We start from the raw sequence: 25,550 nt of genomic DNA on the forward strand, positions 1-25,550 counted from the left end.
GCATAGCACACACCCCTTAGCCCCACCATCTGGTCGTCACGTCGGACATACCTCCCCCCCTATACCTCACCCCTAGCCATCCTACCGAGCATAGCTCCCCCTACACCTCCTCCGATGTAACCCCTGACCTATATCTAGTACCGCATACTAGATTCTCTATCGTATACAGTACACTACTACTATCTCCTCGCATCCCTACTTGACGACACTCCCACTGAAGCCCGACCTAATAAAACCATGGAAATTGCATCAAACTACTGATTGGGACTAAAGATGCAAAATGTACCACACGCCCCCCCTTACATGAATGGACGTCGATGCCTCTCACCGCGGCGAGCGCATAACTCCTTCCCATGATGTTGGAAGAATGGGAGCGTCACCCGCTGTCTGGGTGAGTAACCTCCCGCTTCCCTCCTCCTGGTCTCCGGTTGTTGACCCGATCTCCGCGCAAATAAACTACCCTCAAACACTCCATAGTGGAGGACGACAATAGATGGTGGGCAAAGAAGGTGATGCTGTATTGGAGGAGTGAGGAAGGTGGAGGGAATGAGGGACCACGGCGAGCCGCCCGCGTGTGGCTTTGAGATGGGATGTCACACGTCCACTGGGAGATAAGAAGGGGAAAAACCGATGTAGACACCATGTGTTTCACCTTTCTCGCCAGGGCTTCTTCCTTGAGTCCTATCATGATCGTATACTCGACGAAAGAGCTTTACAAGCGGCATTGCTCTTCTTCACTCACGCGATATTGCTGGACAAGCTTTTGCCCATCGTCCAAGGTTCCCCACTGCTGCCCCCCGTGAGCCACCAATGCCCGAGAACACAAATCTAGAGTTTCCCATGAAGCCACAAAAGATTGTGGCTAGACGTATCACCTTGACAACGCCAACAAGAAGGAAACAACACTGAAAAGCATCATCATCGTCGACTCTGGTAATGACCAGAGACAAGACTTTCACCCGGATCCACATCCCAAGCCACATACACCACACATTCGAAAGCCTACCAACGAGACACCACAACCAAATCCAGACAGACCTAGCCCTCCCACACCTACTCCTTGCCAGGTCGCTACCTCCGCTTGTTGATCGCATGTTGACGTGAAAACCGCTCGCCCCAAACGACATCTTGGGGCTTGTCAAAGATGTCTACGAGCTGAGGAGTCGGCCTGTGTGAAAAATTTGAAAGATGTTCACCGGGTGAGATGAATTTGTCCAATGAAGTCCATGGTCTGAGTTGAAGAGGACACCGGAATTCAATCGATGTAGTCATGTCTCCTGGGGAGCGCGGTCAAAGACCCCTCCCCATCGCCGGATCTACAAGTGGTGTCATCGAGGGGGGCGGCAAATTTTAATCGTCACGACCTTGCTTCCAAACGATTTCGACCAAAATGAACACGTAGGATACATTTAGCATGACAAAATTCCATTTTACGAGTCCGTGAACTAAAGCGGTCGCCCGGGACAAGTTCTTGTATCATCACTGAATTTCACTAGACATTTCATTTTTGGGGGGTTAACTACATAACGAATGGATGAATTGGTGGTGGAAAAAAAAGACTGTCTAAAATCTCCCCAAAGCCCTAGCCCCACGTTCCGCCCCGCCGCCGTGCCGTTCCGTTCCGTTCATCTGTCGTCGCCGCCGACGACCCAATCCCCTCCCCTCCCCTCCCCCCACCCCCCAAACTCCCCCGCGGCCGCCTCCGTCCCGCCCTTCCTCCCTGGGCCATCGCGCGGCGCGCTCCTGCCGTCCCCGCCCCGCCCGCGGTCTCTGGCCGCCGAGCCTCGAGGTGCGAGCTAGGTCGCCTCCGTCCGGCGACCCTCCTGCTCAATCCCACTCCACGATGCGCGCCGCTTAGATCCCCATGCTCCTGTGGCGCCGCAAATGCGTCGCCGAGTGCTGCAGGCACGCCCGGGCCCCGCCCGCGGCGCAACCGTCCCCACCCCCTCGCCGCTGCCGCCGCCGCCTCTCCGTGCTCGCCGCCTGGGCGCACCAGCCGGACGACGACTCCACCTCCAGCGGCGAGGAGAGGCCCAGCTGCGCTCCTCCCCGTGAGGTTATCTGGAGAAGGGGCTGCGCTCCCGGCGAGAATCCCCGGAGGAGGAGCTCTGCTCCGAGCCTGAGCTCTGCCGGGGTCGTCAGGACGCTCCAGCGCCTGGAGAGGAAGCCTGCCATCGCGTTCGCCTACTTCAAGGACACCGAGAGAATCGGCTTTCGCCATGACCTTGCCACCTACGCCGAGATCATCCGCGTCCTGTCACATAAGGGCCAGGGGAGGATTCTGTTCTCCTTGTTCAGTGACATCCTCTCGCCGGCCGATGGCGGCGGCGGCGGCCCTGAGATCGTGCCGCTCATGGATCAGCTCAGAAGCACGTGCACTACTTCGTATGCTCTCTTGTTTGCGACAGACTGCTTGATCAAAACATGCACCACTTGTTGCTGTGCACAGGACACAATAGGGCTGTTTGGTGACCTCTGCAGGCTTGGAATCGTCCCGGCAGCTTGGACTTGCAACATACTTCTCAAATTTGCAGCCGAGGGCGGTGACTCGGAGGTTGTTGTATCGGCTTATGATCAAATCAAGGAATTTGGATTGACTTTGGATGCTCACGCGTTAGTCCTCATCACTAGGTCTCTCTTTCGAGAAAAGAAGGCAGACAAAGCATTCCAAATGTGGGTTGAGATGATTGAAATGGGGGTGAAACCAGATGTAATTGCATACTCATCATTTATAACTGGTCTGTGTGATTGCGGAAAGGTTGATTTGGCTTATGCGATTCTGCAAGAGATCAACAGAGAGGGGATTCAAGTTGAGGACATGGCTTATAACACAGTAATGGATGGGCTATGCAAGGAAATGAGACTGCAGGAGGCTGAAATGCTCTTGGAGAACAAGACCAGACAAGGGCTCACACCAGATATATATGGTTATAGCTATCTCATTCGGAGTTATGGCAAAGCAGGCAACCTACTCAAGGTGTTGGACCATTATCAAGCCATGGTATCCCATGGTTTCGAAACAAACTGCCACATTGCGAGTTATCTTCTACAATGCTTTATGAAGTTAGGCATGACATCTCAAGTTACAGAGCATTTCCAGAAACTCAGAGATTCGGGACTCCATCTAGATGGCGTTCTGTATAACATTGCTATGGATGCTTATTGCAAGGATGGGAACATGGATGAGGCGGTTAAGCTACTGAGAGAAATGAAGGCTGAGGGTCTGACACCTGACAGAGTTCACTATACATGCGTGATCAAGGGTTATTGCTTGAAGGGAGATGTACCAAATGCACGTCAAGCATTTGAAGTGATGCTGAAGGCCAATGTAAAGCCAGACGTAGTTACATATAACATATTGGCCAGTGGATTTTGCAAGAATGGTCTTGTTACGGAGGTGTTTGACCTTCTAGACCATATGGCGTATCGAGGGTTAGAGCCTAATTCACTCACTTATGGTATAATAATTGATGGGTTTTGCAGAAGTGGCAACCTTAGTGAAGCAGAGGTGTTATTTAATATAGTAGAAGAGAAAGGAATCGAACGCATCGAAGTAATGTACAGTTCAATGGTTTGTGGCTATTTGCATTCAGGCTGGACAGATCATGCTTACATACTTTTTCTTAGGGTTGCTAAGCAAGGAAAATTTGTGGATCGTTTCGCATGTTCAAAGTTGATGAATGACCTTTGTAGGGATGGAAATGCCCAGGGAGCTTCAACAGTTTGCAGCATGATGTTAGAAAATAATGTTATTCCTGATGTAATTTCATATACTAAACTCATATCAGCCTATTGTCAGACAGGAGATATGCACAATGCTCTCTTGTGGTTTCATGATATGGTTCAGCGAGGACTTTCTGTTGATGTTATTGTCTACACTGTACTAATGAATGGTTACTGCAAGGTTGGCCAGATGGAAGAAGCTTGCAAATTGTTTGATCAGATGACAAGTTTAGGTATTAAGCCTGACGTAATTGCATATACCATGCTACTGGATGGTCACCTAAAAGAGTACCTGCAGCGGTGCTGGCAGGGCGTTAGTAAGGAGAGAAGGATCTATGTTCTTAGAACAAAGCAGAACAGGTTGCTCAGCTCTATGAAAAAAATGGAAATCAAACCTGATGTACCCTTTTACACCGTATTGATAGATGGGTACTGCAAAGCCGGTGATTTTGAGAAAGCCCGGGGAGAATTTGATGAAGTGTTGCAGAAAGGGCTGACTCCTGATCAACATGTATACGCAGCTCTGATATGTGGATATTGCAGCCAGGGCGAAATAGAGAAGGCACAAGATCTTTTTGAAGAAATGGTAGACAGGGGAATAAAAGCACATGTACTGGCCTTTTCTGTATTAAATCAGAAAACCTTGAGGGAAAGGCAGTATAAGTGACATGTATGATTTCGCTGCAGTTATATCCACTGAAATCTCGTCAGCGAGGTAATATATTCTACAAGTCATGAATTTACTGGAAGCCTGGAAAATATGATTATGATATCCATTCATGTGCTTAGTGCTTAATGTTTTGAGGTGTAATGCTCTTACATGCAGTATGTTTATATACGCTTTGCAGACATCTTCTTTATACACGCTTTGTTGTGTGCCATCTTCTTTAACTCATTGCTATTAGCAGTGTAAAGTTGATTATGAATTAGCTTCAACTGATGCAATTATGCTCTTCCTGCCAGGTTTGGGATGCGACTGCATCAGAACCCAAGTTACTTGTCTATCTGAAGTCTTACAGGAACACAGTACCTGTCCCAAGGCACTGGTCTCAAAAGAGGAAATTCTTGCAGGTTTGTTATACATGTACCATGAATAATCTTGTTATGCATAATTTCGTAACGAGTACTTGGATGCACCTCTGAGAAATAAACTGCACAATCAGAAAATAGTGTTGTTAGTAGTGGAGTTGGTAGGCAGATGCAAACAGATCACCAGTTTCTTTGAACTCCACTTGTAAAAGTGTTGGAGCATCTCCCTCAATTAATATCTGTCATCTAACTAATACTGCATGCTTTCATGTATTGTTACAGAAGTTTGTTTTTCCCATGGGCCTGCATCTAAATGCGTCTCATTTTGTATTAAAAACAACTCACTTGTAAAATAGAGCACCATGATTACAACAACCAGATACAAGCCGACCAAAAACAGACAGAAAACCAAACAAGACCAAAAAAGCTATGCAGAGCAGGAAAGAGAAACAACACAAGGGCCAAGGGACAGACCATGCCAGGCCCAAATTCACTTAATGCCGAGCACACTTGGGTTTTGTCCTTGCATCATTGAAAAGTGTAAGCCCATAACCGCGACTGTTCGGTCCAGCATGCATAAGCTAGTGTAACTCATTACAAAGTGTTATGGCAGTGCCTGGGTGGGTGTTATTCGAAGGGGGGAGGGAACATAAAGTTGATAAGGTTTTTCCCCTCCCTCTTATACAGATATATAATTCTTGCAGGGATGCTGCAATTTCCTGGGAGCAAGGTCTTGGTGGTACTGTACTTGAGTGTTTGATCTAGTTGATTCATGCTAGGCATTCCCTTGAAAGACATTTAGGTCCATCTAGGATCTTGATCCTCGGCCCTCCTTTGCTTGCTTATACAAGTATATCATTTGTCCAGGCCTTTGCAACTTTTTTATATCTTCAAAACATGAAATTATGCTTTGCTTCATATTATCTACATCTTGTCGAATAGATTTTACATCACCATGTTATTTCTTTCAGGGCAAGAAAGGTATCGAAAAACAACCATTCCAACTTCCTGACTTCATTGCTGCAAGTGGAATAGAAAAAATAAGACAGTATCTTAATATCTTGGTCCTTTGTAGCAATGCTATGGAGACATTGTTTCTCCCTTGTCAACTTGGTAACTTTGGGAGTTTTGTTTTATTGGCACTTTAATTTTTATTCCACAAATGGGCAAGACGGACAAATTGTAAGTAGCTTTCCAAATGCATTTTCAGGCATATATCGAGAAAGAGGATAGCAAAAAGTTGAAGCAGAAGCAGCGGGAGCGTATGCAGCCAAAAATGGGCAAGATGGATATAGATTATCAGGTCAGTTAATTCCTGTTGAGGCCAATCCGAGTTGCACATAGAAGCACATGCCATATATATTTGTGTTTTCTCCATAATGGGCAAGATGGATATAGAGCACTATTTATTTTCCAGCTGATTTTACTTAGGTGATGAATAACACATGCCTGCGTTTTCTCCTTGTGATATACTTCTCTACATGCATATCTGGTTTGCCAGGTGTTCTGTTACCTGCCACTTAGGCACTAATACTGCTGATGTACATGTGTGAAAATATCATAGCTGATAAGTACGATGTGTTTCTTCTATATGTTCAAATTTTAGACATGAGTGAACTTCTGAATGTGCAGGAAAGCAAGCCTCACCGTAATTTTGTTTGTGTGCAGGTTTTACACGGAAACCTAAATTGACTAGTCATGGTGACCTTTACTACGAAGGAAATAATTTGAGGTACTTCTTTTGCTTCGCTCTCTTCTTAATGTCAGAAAGAGAGGTAACTGATAATTGTTTGGAAAATCCATATGTCTGTGTTCTCAAACCTGGCTCACCGAGCATAATACATGTATGAACTCAGCAGGTCAAACTTAGGGAAATGAAGCCAGGTATGCTGTCCCAAGAACTTAAAGAAGCACTTGGTATGCCAGAAGGTGCACCGCCCCCATGGCTTATAAACATGCAGGTATTGTTCTTTTTAAGAAGAAAAAAACTCCAGGCAGCTGGTCTTCTGGTTGACTGATCTCTTTTTATTGGCCAGCTATCAACTGACATCAAATAATTTTGGCCGAGATATGGTCCTGCTCCCTCTTATCCTTCACTGAAGATTCCTAGTCTGAATGCCCCAATTCCTCCTGGTGCTACTTTTGGTTACCGGCCTGGGGAATGGGGAAAGGGGAAAGGGGAAAGCCTCCTGTGGATGAGGTAATTTACAACAAATATGGTTTTCGTGGGCTCGGCTGTAGTTAAATGCGGCTTCTGTAATGATTTTTTTTTCTGTTCTACTTATTTGTTTTGGCTAAAAGCATGGACCTCTACGGAGATGTTTTTGGTATCCTACAGCTGGATGAACCTACTTATGATGTATGTTTGATTGCCTAATTTTCCTTGAAATTGAACTGCAGCTCTACCAGTCAGCTGACTGTTGTGGTGCATTGTATTCCAGGAGGAATCTGTTGACCGCAGCAAGCATTGGGGAGACTTGGAGGAGGAAGAGGAAGAGGAGGAAGAGGAAGAGGAACTAATGGAAGATGAAGACATGGAAGCTGGCATGCAGTCTGTCTACACCATGTCAAGGTTCTGTAATAATTATTTGATGACTAGCTTAGGTTCTTCTCTAAGGAACTATGTTATGACGCCTCTTCTTGTTCTGTTAATAGCTTCAGTTTTGTGGCATTTCAGGCCAAGTATTGTTATGGAGCTTTAGTTTGGCTTATTGCAGTTCATAACCAACAATTTGTTCTTTTTCATCTGAAGGTTCTTGAGCAGAAGGAGGAGAAAATCTCACCTTGAACCCTCTATGGGTCAAGCCATACGTATGCAACTCTAATACAACCTAGTCATCTCTACAATATTTTTCCGATGGATTTCTGTTTCAACCATACGGAGAACTCATTATATATAATCTCTGATGGATTCCTGTTTCAATCATATGGAGAACTCATTTTGCATCTTGCTGTTTTTGCAGGTATGTGGTTGGGGCACAGGATAAAGCTGGGGTTAAAAGGGTGAGCTTTTACATTCCTTGCACCAAGTATACAAGTATTCCCATAGCGTGCATGCTCTGATGATTCATTGACACATCTTTGTGGTTCTCGTTTGCAGGTTGATCTTCTCAAGAATCAAAAGTCTGAAAAAGTGGATGTCACCATACATCCTGAGGAGCTCGAAGTTATGGACGATGTTCTGGCAGCCAAGTAAGAGCACTTCTCCATCGCGTCTGTCAAGCCTTGCCTGTCAATCCACGAGTTGAAACATTAACACCTTCCCTCTAAAACTATGAAACAGGTACGAAGAAGCCCGGGAGGAGGAGAAGCTACGGAACCAGAAGACTTCAGCGACATGGTGGCGGAGGTATGTACGTCTTTATGTTTCGTACGGGCGGTTTCATGTAGCTGTTGAACTAGAAGCAAACACCGACTCAATGGACCTGAACCCTTTTTCCCTCTCCGATTTGCAGAACGCGAGCAAGAGGAAGAGGAAGCGCAAGAAGGACGTGAAATCTTCCAAAAAAGGACTAAAAGTTCTACATGGAGCAGCAGCCACCATGTTGTGCAACTGAAGCCACCGGGGCTCAGGCCATGGTCATCGTGCCTTGTTTCCAAACTCAACGCCACCGCCTCCGTTTGCTCTGCCAAGATTAAATCACATCCACCACACAAGATGGTGCCAGGTGTGCTTTTGTTTCCCCATCTTGAAGGTAGAGTTTATCTGTGGCACTTATCATTTGGGCTTAGGGACCCTTTTAAGTGCCACACGTCAGGTATGGGCACATGGCAAGTTTAGTTACGTGAGGATGACAACTTTCGCGCTTCAGTTTATTTTTGACAGAAACTTGCCGCGTGTCACCGGAATTTGCTATCCTTGCGTGACTGGAATTGCCATCGAAAAACATCAGGGCCACGATGGTGACAACACTGACAGTGACCACGATGGTGACAAGGGAGCCTCTGGTCGGAGGTGAGTGCTGGAGCTACTCTCTCCCGATGCTGCTGACAAGTGTTGTTTGCCTGTGGTTTTGTTGTAGCTTGTCAGAAGCAGCAAGAGTGAGCTGCTCTATTTTTGTAATACTACCCTATGATGACATGGTTGGTTTCATGTTGTCTGTGTAAATTTGTAACCTGACTGCGCGCATAAAAAAGAAGTGAAAACCACAGAAATATACCACTTTTATTAGAGTACAATATTAGGCAGAAACAAGATAATACTTGATCTCCATAAGGGTCTGCACTGCCTAATGCTACCTTGAGATATTCAAATTCTCTCCACAAACTGGACCAGAACTCCAATTTCCTTCACATTTATTTGTTGCTAATAATGTGCCATGGGAAATTGGATGTAAGATACTTGATCTAGTATTCTCTCACACGATTTGTAGCAGTGGCTGATTTGATTTAGTAGCGATACAAATTGGACTAGACGAATCGGGGAATTTCTGGCGAGAGGAAGAACAGGTTAGGGAGTAGGTGAGAGCCGGGTGCCTGTTTCCTTATCTACTGGATGGAGAGCTTGTTGTCTGCTTCGGGTTACTTACTTGTAGTTGTGATGGTTTCGGGCCAGGCCCATGTGTAGGTTCACTGACAGGCCCGAGTACTGGTTAGGTCCTAACAATGCTGCTTATCGGTTTCTCAAAAAAAAAAAAAAAACTATAAAGGACGTTCACCCTCGGCACGAGACCATTTACTACTGTTTGTAGTTGAAGGAAACATGGAGGACATACCGCATCCTGATCTGGTCCAAGTTGTACACTATGTACTCGTTGTAGTAAAGGACGCCCTGCAATGCATGCCTTGTTGTATTAGAAAGAGAACGGCAAGATGGCACGCAAAGCACACAAACAGGAAATCAATAGGCAGAAAAGCCTGAAAAACTATAAAGGGTTGAATTGGACCGCGCATACGTTATCGCGGGACGCCTTCTTAGGTTTCCCGAGCGGAACAACCATGCCGTCATCGGTGATCTTGGACTCTGCCATGTCTGGTGCCGTCTTCCCAACCCCCTTCGTGCTGCACCAACATATATAATTTTGCAATGATAAGTATTTACTCTTTGTGTTGTTTACAACAACTGCTACTACTAGTCTACTACTGCTGCTGCTGCTGCTGCTGCCAACACCATATCAAAACAACATATAGTTCAAGAGAATGATAGGTTCAGGGTTACTTTTGAATCAGTAAGTGGGTGTAGGGCTTTTATAGAAAGGGCTTGCATCAGTGCATCACCACCCGACCTTAGTTTACCCTCGGGCAGGTTATTAGCATTTATATCGCCATCTAGTAGCTCGTTCATCTCGCCTAGCGCAACCTGAGATGGTAAGTTACAGCAAACAACTCAATATGACACCATAAATGGAGAAAAACACACTTGAGCGGAGACTACAACACTTCATGTAAAGGTATGTGGTGAACATTTGATAGCTTGGCAAAACAGACCTCGCATAGAAGCAGCACTCCAGATCTAGATGCTTGTGAAGGATAGCAGTAGTTTGCACTCTTGGAGAACATGTCAGCAAAGTAAACCCCTTTCCCAAACATGTAGCCGGTGCTAGGCGCTTCAGGAGGAGCAATTCGCAAACCTGGGAGAAAAGATCAGTGTTGAACTTAAAACTAGCATTGTCCTATCTAGTCAGACCCAACATTAGTTTGATGTTTCCAGTGTATAGTACCTCAAGAAAATATCCCGGTCTAGTTGGTCAACCGAGAACCATGCCATAGAAGCATCCTGTTCCCAGCGCCGATGAACTGCGAGAACACTTTCAGAGTCAGTCATTTGACAATTTCATTGCAGTAAGTACTGCAGTTTTTTTTTTGGGCGCCACATAGCTGATTAGGAAGATCCACTTACCTTCTGAAACCGCTCTGTTTCGCCCTGCCATGTCACCTTAAATACCTGCTCGATGTTGACCGTATAACCGGATTGCCTTTTGGCATGCGTGTTCGTCAAATATGTTTTTATCTGGACAGCAGAAATGTTCATACAATGTAAAAGTCATGAAAATCGCGTAAGTGAAGAAGAGTGGAACATAACTCATCCAACCATGCCAAGTCAGTTCTTGATCATAAGAATTTGACATCTTTTTAATGAAGAAAATAAATGGTATTCCCATTTCCCATAATGAAGTTGTTATAAAGGCCTAGATTCTTGGTAGAAATATTACCATGGAGTATTCTTCCGAATCAACTTCCAGAGGTGTAAAGTCACAACGAAGCTGCTTGTATCGAGCATACAAAGGATCGTCCTAGATGGCAAAATGAAACGAACTTATAAATCCAGAGTGTTCATGTGTGCGCATCATATTTCTTTACAAATGTCTTACCCAATCGCTTTGATTGTCTTCCAGAAGCCTGGTCGCAATCTCAATCTCACCAAGGGCTTCAACCTTCGAAAGAGCAGAACAAGTGGTGATATTAGATATGAAGCTGGAATTAGTACATGAAATTTCAAATTATGAATATGAGTGTTCTTGAAAAAATGTACTAATATTAAGTTACAATTCATTTCAAACTTTGATAAGAATGGCAGGTACATATTTACAAAGGGCCAAAAGAGGCTCTGGTTCTGAATCTCTTCAGAAGAACCAATGTTCTAAATTATCCTTGAAAATTAATGCATACAAGATCTCATAATAGATCAAAGCTATAATAAAGCAAAAGATAGTGGCCTATTGCCATCTCCAGCTTAGCTTTCAGTTTCTCAGGAGTGTCAATGATAAATTCACCTGCGAGATAAATTTTGTTAGAAGATCCTGACTGTAGAATGAACCAAGCAGGAAGTTTGAAACTTACGCATCTTTTTGAAACCAAAGTCGTGAGGAATCACAGTGTAGAATTCCCTGAAGGAAATTATGACTCACCCAGTCAATTCTTCCAGCTGTATCGGGTCAGCCTTTGGAAGAGCACTAGAGATCCGCTTCAAAATAGAATAACCCTGTGGAAAGTTTGGAGAAAGATACGCTTTTACTGCATGCAAGACTGGATGTGCACCCAATAGATCTTTTAGAGTGCATAGTGTATTTAAGTCATTTAATTTTTTACAGGTTTTAAGTCATTTACTTGAAAGTATGATAAAATGCAACCTTATGTAAGTTTTTTTGGCTACCTTGGGAGATAATTAGGTCCAAGTTGTTTATGCATATTGTTATTCAACATGTAATCTTGTGTCCATGCTGAATTGATAATCCCCAACAAAGAAAAGCTCACCTTACGTTTTGTAGATTTGCTTATCTTTCCAAGAGGAAGTTTTTCAGCATTATAACCTAGTTAGTCAAAGATGAATGGATTAGTAAAAGCATATGCTTCATGAATAATCAATAGAAATCTACTTTAAAAACAATACTCCTGTATTTGAGTAGATCGCAGGGACGAAGCTAGAAAAAATGGGCACTGGTGTCAACCGCTGCCCACGCTAAACCTCTAGCAGAAATTATAGTAGTGCAACAACATGGATAATGGCCGAGAGCGATATAAAGAGCAACAATATGGAACGAGCTGGTGATATTATTGTTACATCAAAAAAATCATACCGAGTAGCGAGTATTGGCTGAGCGAAGTCATAAAGTAACACTTCTTTACATATTCCGGAAATAATAGGCAAAAAGATGACTTTGGAACGTTTCATTTGTAACTTTCTGAAAAGGATGAACAAAAGAACATATTATATTCACAACAATAGTAAGAAACAAATAATGCAGAAAATAAGTATCATTAAGGAAAAAATAAAGTGATACGAAGACTCACATTTTATAACTTCCCTTCTGGATCTTTCATCTTCTTAAACAGGGCCGGATGTCAGCAGGTGCAACCGGAGCGGTTGAACAGGGCCCCAAAAATTGGAGGGCCCCCGGCTGCAGGTAATTAAGGTGTTAAACAGAGCATTAATTGGAGTAAAAAATAATGGAAATGTCGGACCCCAAGGCAGCTGCTTCTCCCTCCAATCCATCACCTCTCTCTCTCCAAATGCGTTGCAGCTATTCCAAAAAATCAATTTCACAGGCCCCAAATTAACTCATGGACCCATCGTTTCCTCCCCATCTTGATTCTTTTCCAATTCTCCTCGGGACTAATGCTTCACGATTTCCCAAAAGAAAGGCATTAGTGGCAGCAAACTGGCGTGGTCATGTACTCCAATCTTCTATATATTGGGGAGCTTTCCTCTCAATTCTCATATGCTCTTGTACATCATTTTTGGGGCCCTGTAGCGATTGGAGTTGCCCCTTGCACTGCTTTGTGGCTGACCTACAATGAACCATCTGAGCTTCATTTGCAGTCTCCTATGATCAAAACCTACAGAGTCCTGGTAAGGCTGTGGCAGTTCTCGGCACCCTATTCTTTTATTAGTTTATAAGTAGACTAGTACATCCAGTGGTGTAATTCTTTCTTGAACCTGTGCATCTGGTGGTGTAATTCTATATGAACATTATATTGCTGCAATGAGAACACACTATACATTTTAATCCGCCCTTTCAAATGTCAGGGCCTAAATTTTGATTCGCCCCGGGCCTCTGATTTTCTAGGTACGGCACTGTTCTTAAATATATCAATCACATCATCGTTTGTTTTGTAGAAAATATGTCTTTCTCCACATAGCAAATCAGGCTATCACTCATGAACCCATCACCCATTTTGTTCTGCAAAACACTCTTGACGATATTCATTGCCGAACAGCATTTCTCCACTGACACTGTGGCAACTCACAAAATTAGCACCAACTTGAGAAGTTGATACACCAAAGGAAAAGCAAGATGCAATTTAGTTTCCACCAACACTTTAGCAAGATCAGCAATGCCATCCAAATTGGCAAATCTTTGGTCCGCTCGGACATTGTCTATGAAAATCCAAAGTTCATGACCAATATTCATCTATGAAAATATTAGCAAGATCAGCTGGATCATGAGGAAGTGCATCTAAATTAATTTCTGCCGGAGGCGGAGGAGTAGTACCAATATTTGATGCAAGATCTTGTCTTGGTCTAACTGGCCTTGAAGTCCCTGCCACATTACTATCTGGTGTTGGTCGTTTCCCTTTCAACAAAAAATTTATCCATATCCTTCTGGTCCTTGGCAAATCAAAGAAAAGAAACTCAAAAAGTTACCTAGCCAATAGCCATCATGAGAAAAAATCAAAGCACATGTAGAATTCTAGACAATCTAGAGAGGGTGCAGATTACCTGGGATGGGAGGAGCCAACACTTGCAAATTAAAGATTATGCACTGACAGACGGTCGGCCGATGTCAACATTCACCCGATGAAATGGCGTCGAGTTCACCCGTCGTTCGTCGCTGATTCGCTGCGGCGGCGGCAGAATTAGGGATCGAGATGAGGAGACGAAGAGACGAGGGTGTCCGTCTGTTCGCGTACAGGTACAGGCGTACGACAGCCGAGTAGTGTACATCGATTAATTGATATACATAGAGACGTGTGTACGCATTGAGCCTGGCCTGATGTCATTGTTTGCTGCCGCAGGCTGTTGATTTTTTTTATAACCTCATGGATGTTATGGGCTAAGGCTTTAGGGATTAACTGCTCTGCTGATGGGCTGGGGTCAATGGAATTTTTGGGCTGGGGTCAGATGTATTTTTGTTAATACTTATTAGCTCAAAAGACAGAGGCACTGGTGTCATTTGACACCAGTGGCTACATGGGAGCTCCGTCCCTGACTAGATCGTCAGTATTTGCCTCTTTGGCCATGAACTATGTTCAGACCCTTGTTTTAGTATATATTCTTTCATAAAATTAATCCGTGTAGTTTTAACACACACATTATAGGATCTACCGGGCTCACCGAATCCATGTGCATACTGCAAATAGGCTATTATTATGATGCTCTAATGCGTTCAAAGAGCAACGTCAATCGAACAACCTACCAATTTCCATCATTTGCTGCTTCATCATGCTAATATCGCAGATCACGGATATGAAACGTGCAGTCTGAGTCTCAAGCTTTGTCTCTCTTATCTGATCGGCAATGGAGTATTTCTTGTGAGTCTTACCCTGAATTTTTTTTACAAGACCAAAGCGTTAAAACTAGAAAGGTGCAAAATTTTGAGTTATCACTAGTGAAAACTTGAGGCAAGCCTTACCGTTTCGTCGTCACCTTTACCATAGTCCATTTCAAGCCAGGTGTAGTAGTCTGGGCGGCAGCTGAGTTTCTTGCGATAGGACCAATCATTGCCGGTTTTATCCTTAAATTTGAATTCAAATAGATCGACCGCTTGGTCCCGTGGCATGGGACCGCGCAGCTCGCTCCGGCCTTGGTGGCCTACTCTCCCATATCTCCAGTAGACCATCCAGCTTGCACCACCATCAGATTCTACAGTGAACACACATCAGTTAGGTGTTTTATGTAATGCTACTATTAGTGATCACTCATAAACTGAGCACAGGAACCTTAATTGGGAAAATTCGATGTATGCCGTATGAATGTTTTGAGAAGATATATAGCAGTAAGGTACTAGATGTTGTGTGTGTGTGTGTGTGTGTGTGTGTGTGTGTGTGTGTGTGTGTGTGTGTGTGTGTGTGTGTGTGTGTGTCGTGGACTTGCGCCTCAGTCGCAACTAAAAGAACATCTAGCACAAATATTGGAAGAGCTATTTCTGAATCGATCGATTGAGAAATAGTATAATTTTCAAGGAAAAGAACACACACAAGGAGGTAGTAATTAAATGGCAGGAGGAGAAACAAACCTAATGCCTGGATGATGAAGAACTTGTTGTTGCCCCCGACGTTGGTCTGGTTCAAGGTGGCGTCGTAGATCTTTACCCTGTGCGCAACAAAAATAGCATATGTTACCAATACCCTACGGCGTACGTGTTTCTGCTCTGAACCCAACTAACAGTAGTATGCGTACCACTTGCAGGACGTGCCAGGACTCCTTCATGTGGTCGGGGATTTGCGGGTCCAGCACCGCCGTTCCCTTCTTCGTGGCCGTCACCATCTTCGCCGCCGCAGCGTCGGCCTTCTTCGCATCGTTGCCACCTTTCGCTGCAATGGCGGCAGCAGCAGCGTCCTTCTTCTTGCTCGCTCTCGCCACGAGCCCCCGCGCCGGCACGAAGAAGCTGGCACGGTCATGATGAAGAGGGGGAGGAGGGGGCTTGGGCCTCCCTGTGTGCAGTGTGAAGAAGTTGGTGCCGGTGCCGGTGCCGACGCGGGGGTGCAGAGCCAGGCGGCAGCCGAGCGTGGCGCGCAGGATGGCATGGAGATGGGCGGCCATCGCTGAGCTTCGCGCAGACCTACGTATCAGACAGAACTGCGGGGGCCGGCTGGCAGGCAGAATCTGCGGATGGATGCACTTGATCTCTTGAAAATAGCATGCTCAAAATAGCAAGCAAGGGACACAAACCAGAAGGGGCGCCCACGATCGCCGTCGCCCCCGCGGGCGACTGGCCGCGCCGTGACCCTCTTCTCCAGCCCCCCTCCCCCCTCCTTCCCTCCCCGCCGCCGTCGTCGGCGCTCGCCGCCGGGCCTGGCCTGGGCGACGCTGGCGGCGGTGGCCCCCTCGCAATTCCCCTCTCGGCTCTCCTCTGGCGCGGGACGGAGCGGGATGGGGGGGTGTCCCTAGGCGGCGGCGGTCCGGCGTGTGGCGGCGGGGTCCTGGCGCTGCGCGGGCGGATGGCTGGGTGGTGGCGTCGCCGTTGGCAGCGGGGTAGCGCGGCGGCGCGGTCTGGCGGCGCCTGCTCGGCCCAGATCTGGGCCCTTCAGGCCCCATCTGGGCCCGGGCGGGCTGGCGGTGTGATGAGGACATCAATACCATTGTTACACCCACAGCCCCTGTTGGCCTCTATCATGGTGGGGTGCGGCTGCGGCGCGTCCTTCAGGAGGCGGGGAGAGGTGAAGAGCGGCAGGGTGCTGGCGGCGCCATCGCCGGCTTGCTGCAGTGTGGCGGCGGGGCTTAGCGGGCCCGTTTCGGGCCTGGCCGGGCCAGGGGTGGCCTGGCAATGCCCTGCTGCCACATCCGGACGGCTACCACGACTGTGCCGGAGGTTTTGGCCTCCCGCACGATGGCGGTGGAGGTGGTTCCCTCTCGTTCGGCTTCGGTGTTGCTTCTCCCTCCGCGGGGCGCTTCTCTCCGGTCCTCTTGGCCTCGTGTTGGTGTCCGCAGTGAGGCGGCGTGGGTGGGGGCGCTGTTGGAAATATGCCCTAGAGGCAATAATAAATTGATTATTATTATATTTCCTTGTTCATGATAATCGTTTATTATCCATGCTAGAATTGTATTGATAGAAAACTCAGATACATGTGTGGATACATAGACAACACCATGTCCCTAGTAAGCCTCTAGTTGACTAGCTCGTTAATCAATAGATGGTTACGGTTTCCTGACCATGGACATTGGATGTCGTTGATAACGGGATCACATCATTAGGAGAATGATGTGATGGACAAGACCCAATCCTAAGCCTAGCACAAGATCATGTAGTTCGTATGCTAAAGCTTTTCTAATGTCAAGTATCATTTCCTTAGACCATGAGATTCTGCAACTTCCGGATACCGTAGGAGTGCTTTGGGTGTGCCAAACGTCACAACGTAACTGGGTGGCTATAAAGGTACACTACGGGTATCTCTGAAAGTGTCTGTTGGGTTGGCACGAATCGAGATTGGGATTTGTCACTCCGTGTAAACGGAGAGGTATCTCTGGGCCCACTCGGTAGGACATCATCATAATGTGCACAATGTGACCAAGGGGTTGATCACGGGATGATGTGTTACGGAACGAGTAAAGAGACTTGCCGGTAACGAGATTGAACAAGGTATCGGTATACCGACGATCGAATCTCGGGCAAGTACCATACCGCTAGACAAAGGGAATTGTATACGGGATCGATTGAGTCCTTGACATCGTGGTTCATCCGATGAGATCATCGTGGAACATGTGGGAGCCAACATGGGTATCCAGATCCCGCTGTTGGTTATTGACCGGAGAACGTCTCGGTCATGTCTGCATGCCTCCCGAACCCGTAGGGTCTACACACTTAAGGTTCGATGACGCTAGGGTTATAAAGGAAGCTTGTATGTGGTTACCGAATGTTGTTCGGAGTCCCGGATGAGATCTCGGACGTCACGAGGAGTTCCGGAATGGTCCGGAGGTAAAGATTTATATATAGGAAGTCCTGTTTCGGCCATCGGGACAAGTTTCGGGGTCATCGGTATTGTACCGGGACCACCGGAAGGGTCCCGGGGGCCCACCGGGTGGGGACACCTGCCCCGGGGGCCACATGGGCTGTAGGGGGTGCGCCTTGGCCTACATGGGCCAAGGGCACCAGCCCCTAGAGGCCCATGCGCCAAGATATAGGAAAAAAGGGAGAGTCCTAAAGGGGGAAGGCACCTCCGAGGTGCCTTGGGGAGGATGGACTCCTCCCCCCTCCTTAGCCGCACCCCTTTCTTGGAGTAGGGGGCAAGGCTGCGCCTCCCCCTTCTCCCCTGCCCCTATATATAGTGGAGGGGAGGGAGGGCATCCATACCTGAGCCCTTGGCGCCTCCCTCCCTCCCGTGACACCTCCTCCTCTCCCGTAGGTGCTTGGCGAAGCCCTGCAGGATTGCCACGCTCCTCCATCACCACCACACCATTGTGCTGCTGCTGGATGGAGTCTTCCTCAACCTCTCCCTCTCTCCTTGCTGGATCAAGGCGTGGGAGACATCTCGAGCTGTACGTGTGTTGAACGCGGAGGTGCCGTCCGTTCGGCACTAGGATCATCGGTGATCTGAATCACGACGAGTACGACTCCATCAACCCCGTTCACTTGAACGCTTCCGCTTAGCGATCTACAAGGGTATGTAGATGCACTCTCCTTCCCCTCGTTGCTAGTCTCTCCATAGATAGATCTTGGTGACACGTAGGAAAATTTTGAATTTCGGCTACGTTCTCCAACAGTGGTATCAGAGCCAGGTTTATTGCGTAGATTCTTTGCACGAGTAGAACACAAAGTAGTTGTGGGCGTCGATATTGTTCAATATGCTTGCCGTTACTAGTCTTATCTTGATTCGGCGGCATCGTGGGATGAAGCGGCCCGGACCAACCTTACACGTACGCTTACGTGAGACCGGTTCCACCGACAAACATGCACTAGTTGCATAAGGTGGCTGGCGGGTGTCTGTCTCTCCCACTTTAGTCGGATCGGATTCGATGAAAAGGGTCCTTATGAAGGGTAAATAGCAATTGGCATATCACGTTGTGGTTCACGCGTAGGTAAGAAACGTTCTTGCTAGAAACCCATAGCAGCCACGTAAAACATGCAAACAACAATTAGAGGACGTCTAACTTGTTTTTGCAGGGTATGCTATGTGATGTGATATGGCCAAAGGATGTGATGAATGATATATGTGATGTATGAGATTGATCATGTTCTTGTAATAGGAATCACGACTTGCATGTCGATGAATATGACAACCGGCAGGAGCCATAGGAGTTGTCTTAATTTATTTGTGACCTGCGTGTCAACTTAAACGTCATGTAATTACTTTACTTTATTGCTAACCGTTAGCCATAGTAGTAGAAGTAATAGTTGGCGAGGCAACTTCATGAAGACACGATGATGGAGATCATGATGATGGAGATCATGGTGTCATGCCGGTGACGATGATGATCATGGAGCCCCGAAGATGGAGATCAAAAGGAGCAAAGTGATGATGGCCATATCATGTCACTATTTGATTGCATGTGATGTTTATCATGTTTATACATCTTATTTGCTTAGAACGACGGTAGTAAATAAGATGATCCCTTACAACAATTTCAAGAAGTGTTCTCCCCTAACTGTGCACCGTTGCGACAGTTCGCTGTTTCAAAACATCACGTGATGATCGGGTGTTTTATTCAGACGTTCAAATACAACGGGTGTTGACGAGCCTAGCATGTACAGACATGGCCTCGGAACACATGCAAACACTTAGGGTTAACTTGACGAGCCTAGCATGTACAGACATGGCCTCGGAACACGGAGACCGAAAGGTCGAACATGAGTCGTATAGAAGATACGATCAACATGAAGATGTTCACCGATGATGACTAGTCCGTCTCACGTGATGATCGGACACGGCCTAGTTTGACTCGGATCATGTAATCGCTTAGATGACTAGAGGGATGTCTATCTGAGTGGGAGTTCATAAGATGAACTTAATTATCCTGAACATAGTCAAAAGACCTTTTGCAAATTATGTCGTAAGCTCGCGCTGTAGTTCTACTGTTTAGATATGTTCCTAGAGAAAAAATTAGTTGAAAGATGATAGTAGCAATTATGCGGACTAGGTCCGTAAACTGAGGATTGTCCTCATTGCTTCATAGAAGGCTTATGTCCTTAATGCACCGCTCAGTGTGCTGAACCCCAAACGTCGTTTGTACACGTTTTGATAACTACGTGATAGTTCAGTTAAACGGTTTAGAGTTGAGGCACCAAAGACATTTTTGAAACGTCGCGAAACATATGAGATGTTTTGAGGGCTGAAATTGGGATTTCAGGCTCGTGCCCATGTCAAGAGGTATAAGACCTCCGATGACTTTCTTAACCTGCAAACTAAGGAGAAAAGCTCAATTGTTGAGCTTGTGCTCAGATTGTCTGAGTACAACAATCATTTGAATCGAGTGGGAGTTGATCTTCCAGATAAGACAGTGATGGTTCTCCAAAGTCATTGCCACCAAGCTGTTAGAGCTTCGTGATGAACTATAACATATCAGGGATAGATATGATGATCCTTGAGGTATTCGCGATGTTTGACACCGCGAAAGTAGAAATCAAGAAGGAGCATCAATTGTTGATGGTTGGTGAAACCACTAGTTTCAAGAAGGGCAAGGGCAAGAAGGGATACTTCATGAAACGGCAAATCAGCTGCTGCTCTAGTGAAGAAACCCAAGGTAAAACCCAAACCCGAGATTAAGTGCTTCTGTAATAAGGGGAACAACCACTAGAGCAGAATTACCCTAGATACTTGGTAGATAAGAAGGCTGGCAAGGTCGATAGAAGTATATTGGATATACATTGTGTTAATGTGTACTTTGCTAGTACTCCTAGTAGCACCAGGGTATTAGATACCGGTTCGGTTGCTAAGTGTTAGTAACTCGAAACAAAAGGCTACGGAATAAACGGAGACTAGCTAAAGGTGAGCTGACGATATGTGTTGGAAGTTTTTCCAAGCTTGATATGATCAAGCATCGCACGCTCCCTCTACCAAAGAGATTGGTGTTAAACCTAAATAATTGTTATTTGGTGTTTGCGTTGAGCATAGACATGATTGGATTACGTCTATCGCAATACGGTTATTCATTTAAGGAGAATAATGGTTACTCTGTTTATTTGAATAATACCTTCAATGATCTTACACCTAAAATGAATGGTTTATTAAATCTCGATCGTAGTGATACACATGTTCATGCCAAAAGATAGTAATGATAGTACCACCTACTTGTGGCACTGCCACGTAAGTCATATCAGTATAAAACGCATGAAGAAGCTCCATATTGATGGATCTTTGGGCTCACTCGTTTTTGAAAAGTTTGAGACATGCGAACCATGTCTATTGGTATATATGCATGAAGAAACTCCATGCAAATGGACCGTTTTGACTCACTTGATTTTGAATCACTTGGGACATACAAATCATACCACATGGGCAAGATGACTGAAAGCCTCGTTTTAGTAAGACGGAACTAGAAAGCAACTTGTTGGAAGTAATACATTTTGATGTGTGCAGTCCAATGAGTGTTGAGGCATGCAGTGAATATCATTATGTTCTTACTTCACAGATGATTCGAGTAGATGTTGAGAATATTTTCTTGATGAAATACAAGTCTGAATTATTGAATGGTTCAAGTAATTTCAGAGTGAAGTAGAAGATCATTGTGACAAGAGGATAAAATGTCTATGATATGATCATAGAGATGAATATCTGAGTTACGAGTTTTGGCACGCAATTAAGACATTGTGGAAATTGTTTCACAACTGATACATCCTGGAACACCATAGTGTGATGGTGTGTCCGAACATCATAATTGCACCCTATTGGATATGGTGCATACCATGATGTCTCTTATCGAGTTACCGCTATCGTTCATGGGTTAGGCATTAGAGACAACCACATTCACTTTAAATAGGGCACCACGTAATTCCGATGAGATGACACCGTATGAATTATGGTTTAGAGAAACCTAAGTTGTCGTTTCTTAAAAGTTTGGGGCTGCGACGCTTATATGAAAAGTTTCAGGTTGATAAGCTCGAACCCAAAGCGGATAAAATGCATCTTCATAGGAAACCCAAAACAGTTGGGTATACCTCCTGTCTCAGATCCGAAAGCAATAAGGGATTGTTTCTAGAATCGGGTCCTTTCTCGAGGAAAAGTTTCTCTCGAAAGAATTGAGTGGGAGGATGGTGGAGACTTGATGAGGTTATTGAACCGTCTCTTCAACTAGTGTGTGACAGGGCACAGGGAGTTGTTCCTGTGGCACCTACACCAATTGAAGTGGAAGCTTATGATATTGATCATGAAACTTCGGATCAAGTCACTCCCAAACCTCGTAGGATGACAAGGATGCGTACTACTTCAGAGTGGTACGTAATCCTGTCTTGGAAGTCATGTTGCTAGACAACAATGAACCTACGAGCTATGGAGAAGCGATGGTGGGCCCGGATTCCGATAAATGGCTCAAGGCCATAAAACCCGAGAGAGGATCCATGTATGAAAACAAAGTGTAGACTTTGGAAGAACTACTTGATGGTCGTAAGGCTGTTAGGTACATATGGATTTTGAAAGGAAGACAGACAATGATGGTAAGTGTCACCATTGAGAAAGCTCGACTTGTCGTTAAGAAGTTTCCCGACAAGTTCAAGGAGTTGAGTGCGGTGAGACTTTCTCACTCGTAGCGATGCTAAGAGTCTGTTGGAATTATATTAGCAATTACTGCATTATTTATGAAATCTTGCAGATAGGATGTCAAAACATTGTTTCCTCGACGATTCTTGAGGAAAGGTTGTATGTGATACAACCGGAAGGTTTTGTCTATCCTGGAATATGCTAATAAGTATGCAAAGCTCCAGCAATCCTTCTGAGGACTGGAGTGAGCATCTCGGAGTTGGAATGTATGCTTTGATGATGATCAAAGATTTTGGGTGTATACAAAGTTTATGAGAAACTTGTATTTCCAAAGAAGTGAGTGGGAGCACTATAGAATTTCTGATGAGTATATGTTGTTGACATATTAATGATCAGAAATGACGTAGAATTTCTGGAAAGCATATAGGGTTATTTGGAAAGTGTTTTCAATGGAAAACCTGGATTAAGCTACTTGAACATTGAGCATCAAGATCTATAAGGATAGATCAAAGCGCTTAATAGTACTTTCAAATGAGCACATGCCTTGACGTGATCTTGAAGGTGTTCAAGATGGATCAGTCAAAGAAGGAGTTCTTGCCTGAGTTGTAAGGTATGAAGTTAAGACTTAAAGCTCGACCATGGCAGAATAGAGAGAAAGGAACGAAGGTCGTCCCCTATGCCGAAGACATAGGCTCTACAGTATGCTATGCTGTGTACCGCACCTGAAGTGTGCTTTACCATGAGTCAGTCAAGGGGTACAAGAGTGATCCAAGAATGGATCACAGGACAGCGGTCAAAGTTATCCTTAGTAACTAGTGGACTAAGGAATTTTCTCAATTATGGAGGTGGTAAAAGAGTTCGTCGTAAAGGGTTACGTCGATGCAAGCTTAACACCTATCCGGATAGCTCTGAGTAGAGATACCGGATACGTATAATGGAGAAACAATTTAGAATAGCTCCAAGTAGAACAGTTATTTGGAATAGCTCCAAATAGAACGTGGTAGCTGCATCTAGGAGATGACATAGAGATTTGTAAAGCACACACGGATCTGAAAGGTTCAGACCCGTTGACTATAACCTCTCTCACAAGCATAACATGATCAAACCCAGAACTCATCGAGTGTTAATCACATGGTAAATGTGAACTAGATTATTGACTCTAGTAAACTCTTTTGGTGTTAGTCACATGGGGATGTGACCTTGAGTGTTAATCACATATCGATGTGAACTAGATTATTGACTCTAGTGCAAGTGGGAGACTGTTGGAAATATGCCCTAGAGGCAATAATAAATTGATTATTATTATATTTCCTTGTTCATGATAATCGTTTATTATCCATGCTAGAATTGTATTGATAGGAAACTCAGATACATGTGTGGATACATAGACAACACCATGTCCCTAGTAAGCCTCTAGTTGACTAGCTCGTTAATCAATAGATGGTTACGGTTTCCTGACCATGGACATTGGATGTCGTTGATAACGGGATCACATCATTAGGAGAATGATGTGATGGACAAGACCCAATCCTAAGCCTAGCACAAGATCATGTAGTTCGTATGCTAAAGCTTTTCTAATGTCAAGTATCATTTCCTTAGACCATGAGATTGTGCAACTCCCGGATACCGTAGGAGTGCTTTGGGTGTGCCAAACGTCACAACGTAACTGGGTGGCTATAAAGGTACACTACGGGTATCTCTAAAAGTGTCTGTTGGGTTGGCACGAATCGAGATTGGGATTTTGTCACTCCGTGTAAACGAAGAGGTATCTCTGGGCCCACTCGGTAGGACATCATCATAATGTGCACAATGTGACCAAGGGGTTGATCATGGGATGATGTGTTACGGAACGAGTAAAGAGACTTGCCGGTAACGAGATTGAACAAGGTATCGGTATACCGACGATCGAATCTCGGGCAAGTACCATACCGCTAGACAAAGGGAATTGTATACGGGATCGATTGAGTCCTTGACATCGTGGTTCATCCGATGAGATCATCGTGGAACATGTGGGAGCCAACATGGGTATCCAGATCCCGCTGTTGGTTATTGACCGGAGAACGTCTCGGTCATGTCTGCATGTCTCCCGAACCCGTAGGGTCTACACACTTAAGGTTCGATGACGCTAGGGTTATAAAGGAAGCTTGTATGTGGTTACCGAATGTTGTTCGGAGTCCCGGATGAGATCCCGGACGTCACGAGGAGTTCCGGAATGGTCCGGAGGTAAAGATTTATATATAGGAAGTCCTGTTTCGGCCATCGGGACAAGTTTCGGGGTCATCGGTATTGTACCGGGACCACCGGAAGGGTCCCGGGGGCCCACCGGGTGGGGACACCTGCCCCGGGGGCCACATGGGCTGTAGGGGGTGCGCCTTGGCCTACATGGGCCAAGGGCACCAGCCCCTAGAGGCCCATGCGCCAAGATATAGGAAAAAGGGGAGAGTCCTAAAGGGGGAAGGCACCTCCGAGGTGCCTTGGGGAGGATGGACTCCTCCCCCCTCCTTAGCCGCACCCCTTTCTTGGAGTAGGGGGAAAGGCTGCGCCTCCCCCTTCTCCCCTGCCCCTATATATAGTGGAGGGGAGGGAGGGCATCCATACCTGAGCCCTTGGCGCCTCCCTCCCTCCCGTGACACCTCCTCCTCTCCCGTAGGTGCTTGGCGAAGCCCTGCAGGATTGCCACGCTCCTCCATCACCACCACACCATTGTGCTGCTGCTGGATGGAGTCTTCCTCAACCTCTCCTTCTCTCCTTGCTGGATCAAGGCGTGGGAGACATCTCGAGCTGTACGTGTGTTGAACGCGGAGGTGCCGTCCGTTCGGCACTAGGATCATCGGTGATCTGAATCACGACGAGTACGACTCCATCAACCCCGTTCACTTGAACGCTTCCGCTTAGCGATCTACAAGGGTATGTAGATGCACTCTCCTTCCCCTCGTTGCTAGTCTCTCCATAGATAGATCTTGGTGACACGTAGGAAAATTTTGAATTTCGGCTACGTTCTCCAACAG

At 45.8% G+C, this 25,550-nt stretch overlaps 1 protein-coding gene and 1 pseudogene across 7 annotated transcripts; one reads left to right on the plus strand and one right to left on the minus strand.

Moving 5' to 3' along the window:
- Positions 1-1,685: 1,685 nt before the first annotated feature.
- Positions 1,686-8,962, plus strand: LOC119318401. Of its 7 annotated transcripts, none has more exons than XM_037592960.1 (15): positions 4,400-4,438; positions 4,687-4,794; positions 5,724-5,865; positions 5,963-6,055; positions 6,421-6,484; positions 6,609-6,713; positions 6,789-6,952; positions 7,054-7,111; positions 7,194-7,324; positions 7,505-7,563; positions 7,716-7,755; positions 7,853-7,944; positions 8,036-8,101; positions 8,208-8,447; positions 8,565-8,961. In XM_037592960.1, the coding sequence occupies exons 7-15, from the start codon at positions 6,948-6,950 to the stop codon at positions 8,573-8,575; spliced, it is 702 nt and encodes a 233-aa protein (XP_037448857.1). In that variant the 5' UTR covers positions 4,400-4,438; positions 4,687-4,794; positions 5,724-5,865; positions 5,963-6,055; positions 6,421-6,484; positions 6,609-6,713; positions 6,789-6,947; the 3' UTR covers positions 8,576-8,961. The 7 variants fall into 7 exon arrangements, 4 of the variants coding, with proteins under 4 accessions (XP_037448857.1, XP_037448858.1, XP_037448855.1 ...); XM_037592961.1 differs by having other exon boundaries at positions 8,208-8,420; positions 8,565-8,959; XM_037592958.1 differs by having other exon boundaries at positions 8,208-8,962.
- A 468-nt stretch (positions 8,963-9,430) lies between these two features.
- On the minus strand, positions 9,431-15,955 carry LOC119316106 (annotated as a pseudogene).
- Positions 15,956-25,550: the final 9,595 nt, after the last annotated feature.

The sequence above is a fragment of the Triticum dicoccoides genome, chromosome 6A (genome assembly GCF_002162155.2).
Source record: "Triticum dicoccoides isolate Atlit2015 ecotype Zavitan chromosome 6A, WEW_v2.0, whole genome shotgun sequence".
NCBI classification, from domain to species: domain Eukaryota; kingdom Viridiplantae; phylum Streptophyta; class Magnoliopsida; order Poales; family Poaceae; genus Triticum; species Triticum dicoccoides.

Coding starts and splice junctions, on each gene's coding strand:
- LOC119318401 (XM_037592958.1), top strand. Junction 7,564..7,715: donor CTCTATGGGTCAAGCCATAC/GTATGCAACTCT, acceptor CTGTTTTTGCAG/GTATGTGGTTGGGGCACAGG. Junction 7,756..7,852: donor ATAAAGCTGGGGTTAAAAGG/GTGAGCTTTTAC, acceptor TCTCGTTTGCAG/GTTGATCTTCTCAAGAATCA.